This window comes from Natrix helvetica (genome assembly GCF_964273705.1).
Source record: "Natrix helvetica genome assembly, chromosome: 15".
Taxonomy (NCBI): domain Eukaryota; kingdom Metazoa; phylum Chordata; class Lepidosauria; order Squamata; family Natricidae; genus Natrix; species Natrix helvetica.
Window position 1 is genome coordinate 3475886 of NC_138565.1, and position 11383 is coordinate 3487268.

Here is an 11383-nt window from a genome sequence, read left to right on the forward strand (position 1 = left end):
CAGAGCCGTTGTTAAATTGTCTTCTTTGCAATGCAGCGGGAACTCCATCCAAAAATACACCCGACTTACTAAAGCCGACAGGAAGTTGCTGATTTTCGGAGGCCAGCCAAGAGAGGCAGAGTGAGTCCAGATTATTACTTTCCAGGCTCCACAGACATGGAGTTTATCGGAGTTAATTGACTTTTTAAATGTTCCATGTTATTGGGGTGGCTCAGTGGCTAAGACGCTGAGCTTGTCGATCAGAAAAGTCGGCAGTTTGGCGGTTCGAATCCCTAGCGCCGCGTAATGGAGCGAGCTCCTGTGACTTGTCTCAGAGCTTCTGCCAACCTAGCAGTTGGAAAGCACGTAAAAAATGCAGGTAGGAAAATAGGAACCACCTTTAGTGGGAAGGGAACAGCGTTCCATGCGCTTTCGGCGTTGAGTCATGCCGGCCACATGACCACGGAGATGTCTTCGGACAGCGCTGGCTCTTCGGCTTTGAAACGGAGATGAGCACCGCCCCCTAGAGTCGGGAAGGACTAGCATGTATGTGAGAGGGGAAGCTTTACCTTCACCTTAGGCAATACTGTCTCAGCCTGTGATCTGCAGCTTCCTAACGCAGCAGATACCAAGCGACGTCAAAAATCAAAGCGCCCCTCCTAATCCCATAAAGCTACTTAGCCATGAATGCTTTTTTTTTAAAGAGAATAATTTTGCGTTTGACAAGCCTGTCATTTTTCTAAAAAAAATAAAATAAATTAAAATCTGCTCTTTTAAGTTTTTTTATTTTGGCACTTTTTTTAAAAAAAAGAAAAGCGATAAAAAGAGCGTGAAGTAATGCCTCCTTTTAAATGGGTTGTTCTAGATCGGATTACTTCACCGGCATCATCTTCAGTATCATGTGGGATAATTTTGACAACATCATGAACGTTGCTGAGGTAGGAGCTTAAATGAAATATACCGTATTTTTCGGAGTATAAGACGCACCTTTTCCCCTCAAAAAAGAGGCTGAAAATCTGGGTGCGTCTTATACACCGAATACAGCATTTTTTGCCTCCTGAAACCCTGCCCCTTTCACCAAAATGCCATGCAGAGCCTTTAGGAGGCTTTTAGAGGGCTCCTGGGGGCTGGGGAGCGCAGAAATGAGTGAAAAATGGGCCGTTATTTGCCCAATTTTGCCCCCCCCCCCAGCCCCCATGAGTATTCTATAAGCCTCCTAAAGGCTATTTATGCAATTTTTTTATGGACCTGTTTTCGTGAAAAATGGGCCGTTTTTGGCTCGTTTCCCCCTTCCCTCCTGGAACACTCTACAAGCCTCCTAAGGGCTATTCATGCCCTTTTATTGGAAGAAAAAAAAACGGGCCCGTTTTTGCGAAAAACGGGCCGTTTTGAGGAGGTTTGCAGAGCGTAAAAACTGTATTTTTAAAAAATACAGAAGATGATTCCTTTTGCAGTTCTTTGGTACTTCCTGAGCAACCGAAAAGCAGGCTTTGCCTAACACGATGCTTTTCTCCCTGCTTCCCACTTCTTTTCCTAAAAGGAGTTCTACAAAAAGGACAAGCATCAGATTACGAAGCCGGACTGTCTCCAAGAAACCTACGACCTGTGCATTGATGCGCTGGGTCAGAAGATGCTCACCTATCTTTTCCAATCCGACGAGTACCACATTGCTTGCATCTCTGGTAATATGGCTGCATTTTTGATAAAGGGGAATTTAGCTGCCCAGAGTCACACGATTGTGAGATGGATTGCATATAAATTTGGTGGAGGCAGAGAGAGAGGGAGGGAGGGAGAGAGAGAGAGGGAGGGAGAGATGATGGATGGACGGACGGACGGACGGAAAGAGAGAGCTGATAGATGGATGAATGGTTGGATAGAGAGAGAGAGGATGGATAGATAGATGATGGATGGATGGATGGATGGATGGATAGGTAGATATTTAGATAGACAGACAGACATATAAACAGAATAACAGTTGGAAGGGACCTTGGAGGGAGGATGGAGAGGGAGGGGGAGAGAGAGAGAGGAGATAGATAAATAGATAGGTAGACAGACAGACAGACAGACTACACTCTATGTCCAGCAGTCTTTCTGGACAGGTTTATTTTCCTTTTAAGCAAATTTCTTCTTGTCGTCTTCCCTCCGTCCGTAAACCTCTCTGTGTTAAATGTATATTATGGACGCTGATTAATTATTCGATATAATTCATAAATATATAACTACTTTCCCAGAGTTCCGGGCCCAGCTGAAGACTTTCGAGGAAGAGCTTCCTCAGGTCGTCCGTCTGGCCATCGGCAGAATTCTAAAGGATCACGAGCAGCTCCTTGCCGAATCCACCGAACAGATCCGGGCTCACCTGCAGGACCAGCTGAAGAAATGGAACGCTATAAAAGTACGTTGTTTTAAAGACCCTGAAATATTTGAACCTCCTTCTTTCCTCCTGATTTAAAAAAAAAAAAAAAAACCAAAATTGTCCTTTGGCTACCATCTTTTCCACTACTGGCCACAAGGAGCCAGTCTGGTCTAGTGGTGAAGGCCCAGGCTAGAAACCAGGAGACGGTGAATTCTAGTCCCACCTTAAGCAAGAGAGCTGGTTGAGTGATTCTGGGCCAATCGCCAGGAAACAGTGAATTCTAGTCCTGCCCTTAGCTATGAAAGCTGGCTGGGTGACACTGAGCTAATCACCCGGTAACAGTGAGTTCTAGTACGTACAAAAGCCAGCTGGGTGAGTTTGGGCCAATCACTAGGGGACAGTAAATTCTAGTATGTACGAAAACCGGCTGGGTGACTTTGAGCCAATCACTAGGAGATGGAGAGTTCTAGTCAATCACCAGGTGATGGTAAGTTCTAGTCATGAAACCCTGCTGCGTGACTTTGGGCCAGTCCGTCTCTTTCTCTCTCTCTCTCAGCCCAACCCACCTCACAGGGTTGTTGTTTTTTTGGGGGGGAAATGTGCTGGACATCCAAGCGAGCTTTGCCCTTTCGATTCAAGGACAAGAACATGGCCCAATTACACACCAGTTTGGGTCACCCGGACAATATCCCCGTGCTGGAAGCCCTGTGCCAGAAGGAAGAGAAAAGGCAGGCCGAGCAAGTGGAGAGCATCCTCATTTGCACCAAGAGGCTGGAGGTACCTCTTCTTTCCTTTCCTCTTCTCAGAGCCCCCCCCCCAATACCCCCCACCCCCCGCTCCCCAAGCCAATCACGGCCCCTTGAGTGAGCAAGGACTCTAATCTGGGATAGAGCCCTCCTAGGTACCTGTTCTCTTTGTGTGCCAGCTTCTTCACCCTCCTGATGGTGACCTGTCGTCCCCACCACAGGTGTGCATCACGGAGTGCGCCCAGAAGTTTGTCTCTACCTTGGCCACTTGCACCGAGACCATCCTGATGGAGCTGGACAACAGCCTCACCATCGACGACGTGCAAGTAGGAAGTAAGACATCACCAGTTGGCCACCCCCTCAGCTTCAGACACACGCCAAGTTCCCCCCTTGTTCCTTTAGCATTGTTGCTCCGCCTGCGGAAGGGGGGGGGGGAAGAGAATTTGTACAGATAGTCCTCACCTTAACGGCCACAATTGAGCCCCAATTTTCTGTTGAAAAGGGGAGACATTTGTTGGGCGGGTTTTGCCCCGTTTTACGCCCTTTTATTGTTAAGTGAATCACTGCACTCCTTAACTTAGTCACACGGTTGTTAAGTGAACCTGGCTTCCCCATCGCTTGTCAGTAGTTGCAAAAGAGGATTGTGTAACACACACACCTGGGACCCTGCAGCCGTCATAAATACAAACCCGTTCCCGAGCGCCTAAATTTTGATCCCCTGACCTCGGGGAAAGTGCGACAGTGTGAAAAACCGCCGTGTCGCTTTTTTTTTTTTTTCAGTGCCGTGGTAACGGCCACTGAATGAATCGTTGCGAGTCGAGGACTCCCTGCGATAACTTACAGTGCTTACGTGACTGGATCACAGCAAGGGGATAATCAAAATGATGCCTCTTTCTCACCCTGTCTATGTTTTTCGCCAGAAACGGAAAAAGTCCGAGAGAAAACCATCACTCTGATCCGTCGTAAAAAAGCCGGCCTCTCCTTAGAAGTCGAAGAACGGAAACTGGTGGCCGAACGGGGCAGCAGGTAACGTATCTCTGTGTTGTGGCCGGCCAGCAGAGCTGATGGCAGATTCGGAGAGTGAGGAGGTTGGGGAGGAAGATGGGCCAGTCCTGGAGTCTGGGGAAGGCTCGGATGAGGGCTCTTCGTCGGAGGCAGAGAGGGGGCCAGGGCCGTATGCCAGTTATCAGCTGCCTTCGGAGTCAGACATCAGTGTGGCAGAAGAACAGGTGGAGCCTGTTCCTAGTGTGCGTATGCGCAGAGCTGCCAGGAGAAGGGAACAGTTAAGGAACAAGGGCCGACTCAGGAGTAAAGCCACAGGTGGATGTTAAAGGCCCCTCTTATAGGGAATAAAAGAGGAGCGACTGGGGAGTGGAGTTTGCAGGAGGCAATTAGTTCCATTCATTCGGGTGAAGGTCTGTTCCTGACTTCTTGCCAAGTAATTGCAGCTACAGCCTGGCGTTTGAAAGATATCGGCCTGGCAGCTCTCCAAGCCTGATAAGGTCTGTGGTTGTCAATTCACCCTTGAAAGACTGTCGGCCGAGACTTTGCTGGGGAGGAATTCCCTTTAACGTAAATAAAAGGCGGTTTTATTGGGACGAGGAGTCGGCTTCGTGCTCTTGGGAAGCCTCGTTCAGAAGCCTCTGCCCCCTTTGCGGTGCCTGGATGGCAGCCCATTGCCCAGCTCCGCTTCGGATGGGCCCAGCCTGGGACCTAGATCTTAGCTGACAAAAGCGATGCTTCCTACAGGCAGTCCTCGACTTAATGACCCAAATTGAGCCCCACATTCCCATTGCTGAGCGAGACGGCCATTAAGTGAGTTTCGCCCCATTGTTACGACCTTTCTCGCCCCAGCCGTGAAGCGAATTATTGCAGTTCTTAAATTCGTGACATGGTCGTTAAGCCTGGCTTGGCTCGTCAGACGGTCGCAAAAAGGGGGACCGTGTGTCCCCGGGCAGGACGCTGCATCCGTCATAAGTACATGCCAGTTGCCAAGCCTCCTAATTCTTTTTTTAAAATATATTTTTACATTTAAAACAATGCAGTACCGCGAACTCGAAGTAACCAAACATTCACATTATATACAGCTAGTCTCAACCACTATTAGCCTACTTAATACATTGTCTAACCTTCTGTCCAATCACAGTATATACAATTTGTTCCAGTCTTGTCACCTTGTCTTATACCAATCATAAAATCTGTTCCAGATCCGAAATATTCTGATCCCCCTTTATTTTTACGTTCAAGAGTGAGCCTCTCTGCTTCCGCACAGGCCAACACTTTTCTGATTAAAAAACTTTTTAAAAGGGCAGTGATCTTATTTATTCCTTCGGGAACATCCTCCGATCCCCCTCTTTTTGGGGGAGAGGGGCTGTTTGTTTGGCTTTTGCAGAACCTGGCCAGGCATCCCACAAACCACCATCCCGAGTCTCCTGAATCAGGTTATCTTCCAAGAAACGGCCTCCGTGACCACAGCCAAAACCACGTTGGGCCACGTCGCTGCGGTGGAAGAGAGAGACACCGTTTACACGGTACATAGTCGGACTTCAGGGTTCTCCTGGAACAGCAGAGTTTTTGGTGGGAAGAGAGACTCTTTAGGTCCAAAGGTAGCAACTTTGGGATGAGCAAATGTATCTTCCATCCCTGTTGTGGCCCGCCAGCGGCCATTGGAGCTGGCGGCAGATTCGGACAGTGAGGAGATTGGGGAGGAACATGGACCAGTCCTGGAGTCTGGGGAAGGCTCGGATGAGGGCTCTGTGTCGGAGGCAGAGAGGGGGTCAGAGCCGTATGCCAGTTATCAGCTGCCTTCAGAGTCAGACATCAGTGAGGCAGAAGAACAGCTGGAGCCTGTTCCCAGTGTGCGCATGTGGAGAGTTGCCAGATGAAGGGAAGAGCTAAAGAACAGGGGTCGACTTGGGAGTAAGGCCACAGGTGGACAATGAATGGGACCTCCCAGAGGAGAGAAAAGAGGGGAGAAAGGGGAGTGGAGTTTGCAGGAGGCCATTAGTTCATTCCTGCCTTCTTGCCAAGTAAATACAAAACTTCATTTTTGTATTTTTTTTAAAATCACTTCTTGGTCACTTTAAACGCCAAACACAACCAGATACTTAAATGTTCTACTTCGGCTTACACAGAAATTCAAGGAAACGCTCAAGATGGAATTTTCCAGGATCAAGGAGGAAAACTCCGCTCACCTCATGAAAACCCAACACTGGGCCCATTGGTGGAAGAAGTCTGTGCAGAAAATCAAACAGCTCTACTTGTGAACCCGTTTGAATTTCCCGCGACCCACGTCTCCTTCCCTCTTCCCCCCCCCTTCCTCGTTTGTGCGATATAGACGTATTATTCAAAGCTGTAGGAAAAGTAAAATGTTAATCTGAAAAACAACAAGACGCTGCTATTTTTGCATATCTTGCACACCTTCCGAAAGAATGCATGATCGGCGTTTCTCAAACTTATCGATTTTAAGGCCTGTGGACTTTAACTCCCAGAATTCCCCTGCTGGCATCTAGTTAGTAATACTTAATTGTGACACTGTTGTGTCCCGCCAGCGGAGTTGGCAGCAGATTCGGAGAGTGAAAAGGTTGGGGAGGAAGATGGGCCAGTCCTGGAGTCTGGGGAAGGCTCTGATGAGGGCTCTGTGTCGGAGGCAGAGAGGGGACCAGGGCCGTCTGACAGTGATCAGCTGCCTTCAGAGTCAGAGATCAGTGAGGCAGAGGAACAACTGGAGCCTGTTCCCAGTGTGCGAATGCGCAGAGTTGCCAGACGAAGGGAACAGCTAAAGAACAGCGGTTGACTTGAGAGTAAGGCCACAGGTGTGCGATGAGTGGCCCCTCCCGGAGGAAATAAAAGAGGGGAGAAAGGGGAGTGGAGTTTGCAGGAGGGCATTAGTTCATTCCTGCATTCTTGCCAAGTATTGCAGCATCTGAAAGATATTGGCCCGGCCACTCTCCAAGCCTGATAACGGTCGGTAATTGTGAACTATTTTGAAAGATTGTGGGAGAGGAAAGACTTTGCTGGAGAGGAATTCACAGTCAATTAAATAAAAGGGGTTTATCGGGACGTCCCACGCATGTGCCCCACCGCCTGCGCATACGTGGCAGAGACCTGAAGACCCGCTGGCCAGTGGGAGGCACGTGCGTATGTACGGTGCCCGCAGAGAGGGCTCCGAGTGCCAACTTTGGCATGCCATCTCGGACCTACAAGGTCCATTCCAACTCTGTTAATCTGTTTTAGTGTCCTTTTTCTCGAGCTGTGTGCAAGTTGGCTCGTCAAACATTCTGCGTTTCCCCTCCTACCAGATCTCTACTAAATATGGAAGTGATTCTCTCCACCGAGAGAGGAAGAGAGAGAGAAAGCCAAATAAAGCTTCTCTCTGAGCTGCAGGGTGACGATTAAAGCTAATTGTCAGGGCTTCATCCCTTCGCCTGGGAGGTTTAAACCTTTCCCAGTTCACTCTGCCAAACTTAAAACCGATGGGACTTTCACGATCTGTTTTCATTAGACCGGCTTCACGGATTAATTTCAACATTTCTATACTTTATCCCAGCTGAAAAGAAACTCCTGGAGATTTGTACCAAATATTCAAATAGAAAACTGAACATTGTCAAAAGCAGATCCAGGGTAACTAAAATCAGTTTGAGGGACTCTTTTCCTTCGGTGTTAACCACTGGGCATAAGGACCGTTTGTTTGTTTTTTGTTGTTGTTTTTGCCACGGTCGTTATGCAAATCACTGCAATTAAGTAATCGCGCAACTCCCTCTTCTTCCTTTGACTTCGTTTCCTGGAGCTTGTTTGGAAAGGATCAGAAATAGTCACATAACCCCCAGGACGCTGCAGCCGTTGTAAGCGTGAGGACCAGTCGTAAGTCTCCCCCCCCCTTTTTTTTCATCTTCCAATGGTTGTTAACGAATAGTTGTGAGCTTTCTTTTCTCCTCTCTCTCGCATACATTTTTAAAAAAATAATTATTTGGAAAATGCCAAAAGAAAAGAACACAATTTTTACAAAGACAAAAAAAATCAGCCGTGAATTTTTTTTCTTAAACGTACGTTTTCTTTTTTTATTTTCTTTTTTAAAAAAGCAAAATAACAGCCGGATTATTGCATAGAGCAGGTGATACTAAGATCACATTCTGAACCCTGTGCAAACTTAATTTCTAATGTTGAATTTCCACCCTTACTAGAGGGAGCCCCCTTGTCAAGTGCTGCAAAGCCGTTAACCATGCCAACTCCACTGCGCTGTACAGTAGAAGTCACTTTACGGCAGTACAGTAGAAGCCATTTTTGGGCCCAACAGGCTGTATTGTAACAGAACACACACCCCTGAGGGGTGTTAGGGGTGTCTACCCCCACAGTATTCGTCTCCAGGGAGTATGTCATCTGTGTACCAAGTTTGGTTGAAATTGCTCCAGGCGTTCCAGAGTTACGCTGGAACACACAAACACATTCAGCCATTGTTATAGAGAGAGATTGGTTTAGCTAGCTTTGCCTGCCCACGTACAGCCACGCATGTGACAGGCAGGTTTCCACGCCCCAGAGCACACGGATAAAAGACTGCTATGCAAATGCACTAACACACACCTTTGGGCAGGGCAAACATTGTGCTCAGGACACCCTCTCTGGGGCTTCTATCCAGAGTCTTATGTTGACCTATTGCTGTGAAATTTAAGAGTCACAAAACAAAACATCTCCGACCCGGACCAGTGGCAGGCCGTCTTCAACGTACGATCACAGTTTCGAGCCCAAAATTTCACGTGGCTAAACGAAACAAGCGAGTCTCACCCCGTTTTACGACCTTTCTCACCCAAGTGAGGCGTCGTGCGCTGGATACGTTAGTGGCCTGGTCGTTAAGCGAACCCGGCTTTGACTTCGCGTGTCAGAAGGTCGCCAAAGGAGGATCACGTCGCTCCCCCCCCCCCCGGGGATGCTGCAACCGTCATAAAGTACATGCCAGTTGCCAAGCATCTGAGCACGGGATCGCAAGGATGCTGCAACCGTCACTAAGCAAACTGTTGTAAATCGAGGACTTCCTTGACGCTCCGTCCTGATTCGGTGAGCAGCTAAATAAAAACCCTCTAGATTATTTTTCTGCTCATCAGCCAAGATTTCTGACTCAACCCTTGGTCAAAAATAGCTACGATAACAACACACACCGCTCATCTGTTCCGTCTTCTCGGGTCTGTAGTCACTCAGATATAAAAATTGGTCTTTGCGTACGGTTTGGTCCTACTCCTACTCCTGAATCACTTCCAACTCTTTGTAAGCCACGGATAATATAGAACAGAATAGAATAGATAATCCTCGATTTACAATGATTCGCTTAGTGCCCGTTTTGAGAGAGCTTCCTTCCTCCCTCTTTCCTTCCCTCCCTTCCCTCCTGATTTCAATTACCTCCCTCTCTCCCTTCCTCCCCTTCTTTTCTTTCTCTTTCCTTCCTTCCTTTTTTTTTGTTTCCTTCTCCTTCTCTTCCTTCCTTCTTGTAATGGGGGAATTGTCCTGAAAAAGAACATTTGAGAGAGATTTGTGTCACAGGGAGAAAAAAAACCCCAAGGGAATTTGCATTTAAATTTGCTTTCTTGGGGATTTTCTAAATATACAGGGATTTCATAATTTCTAAAATTATGTTTTCACTTTGTCATTATGGGGTATGGAGGGAAGATTAATGAGGAAAAAAAACAAATCCACAACTCTGGAATCGGGCTGCAGCATAACAAAATTGACAAGCAAGGGTCCGAATACTTTCTGAATGCACTGTATATATTTATTAAAAGTATTTCTCTCAGCCAAGTGACCTCAACCAAAAGTCCACCAAACATTAATGGGAAGAATACAAAACCACAATATGTAAACCATTCTACTCTACTCCATTATTCTATTCTATTGGTATTCTATTTTCTCTATTTTCTATTCTTTTCTATTTTCAATTCAATTCTAATTTCTATTTTTATTTTCTATTCTATATTCTATTGCTATTGCTATTCTATTGTTTATTTTCTTCTATTTTCTTCTGATTTCTATTTTTTTCTATTCTACTCCTTTCCGTTCCATTCCATTCCTTATTCTATTTTATTTTATTCTATTCCATTCCATTCCTTATTCTACTCTACTCTACTCCATTCCACTCCACTCCTTATTCTATTCTACTCTACTCCATTCCAGTCCATTCCTTATTCTATTCTATTCTACTCTACTCCATTCCATTTCATTCCTTATTCTATTCCATTCCATTCCTTATTCTATTCTACTCTACTCTACTCCATTCCATTCCTTATTCTATTCTATTCCATTCCATTCATTCTATTTTATTCTATTCCATTCCATTCCTTATTCTATTCTACTCTACTCCATTCCATTCCTTATTCTATTCTATTCTATTCTATTCCATTCCTTATTCTATTTTATTCTATTCTATTCCATTCCTTATTCTATTCCATTCTATTCTGATTTCTGTTCTGTTCTGTTGTAGATTGATGTAGGCATCCTCTGTCTTAGAGCCTATTTTTTTTCCACTTGGCTTTTACTGTTTGACTGACTGCAGAGGAAAATCGCCTCTTTCCAACCCAGAGAAGGAAAATATGGGAGAAGCCTGTGAATTTTTCCACCCCTCCTTTGCTCCACCGACTCTTGAAGATGTCGGCCTGGATTAACGCTGCTGGCTCTTGTCTGCCAAGATGCTTGTATTCTATGGAAACCCCAGGGTGTTTTTTTTTTAAAGCAGAAAAGCGAATTAATCCAGTTTTCTCTTTAAGCCCATGTCTACTTGCCAAATGCAATCAACGTTCCCTACAGGTGAGGTCACGGGACACCAAGGAGACGAGCGAACAGAATTGGCATCTCTCTGCCTCTCCGTTACGCTCATCAGACAAATCCAACTAGGATTAGCATGGAAGGCGAATCCGGGTTTATTCGGCAGCTCAGACCAAAACCTTTGCTGTGGATGCAGCCAAATTCCCATCGTTTGATTTCTTTTTTTGTTTCCCCTGCAGAAAATAATATAGATATTTATATACAGCCCAAAACAAAGGCCCAATTTTGCAACCTGTAAATAAGCCTGTTGTAAATGTGGGATGCGGTGGCTCAGTGGCTTAAGGCGCTGAGCTTGTTGATCAGAAAGGTTGGCAGTTCGGTGGTTCGAATCCCTAGCGCCGCGTAATAGAGTGAGCTCCCGTGACTTGTCCCAGCTTCTGCCAACCTAGCAGTTCGAAAGCACGTAAAAAAATGCAAGAGAAAAATAGGGACCACCTTTAGTAGGAAGGTAACAGCGTCCCGTGCGCCTTCGGCTTTGAGTCATGCCGGCCACATGACC

At 46.4% G+C, this 11383-nt stretch overlaps 1 protein-coding gene across 2 annotated transcripts in view; it reads left to right on the forward strand.

Moving 5' to 3' along the window:
• Positions 1–6432, forward strand: part of CCDC180 (coiled-coil domain containing 180) — a 36338-nt gene extending 29906 nt beyond the window's left edge. For both annotated transcript variants that reach the window (XM_081967200.1, XM_081967201.1), the window contains exons 30-38: positions 37–120; positions 845–917; positions 1520–1661; positions 2211–2371; positions 2972–3109; positions 3300–3411; positions 3999–4104; positions 5471–5609; positions 6213–6432. In XM_081967200.1, coding sequence (XP_081823326.1) covers positions 37–120; positions 845–917; positions 1520–1661; positions 2211–2371; positions 2972–3109; positions 3300–3411; positions 3999–4104; positions 5471–5609; positions 6213–6344 — 1087 coding nt within the window. In that variant the 3' untranslated portion in view covers positions 6345–6432. The remainder of the gene's footprint in view (positions 1–36; positions 121–844; positions 918–1519; positions 1662–2210; positions 2372–2971; positions 3110–3299; positions 3412–3998; positions 4105–5470; positions 5610–6212) is intronic.
• The last annotated feature ends 4951 nt before the right edge of the window (positions 6433–11383 follow it).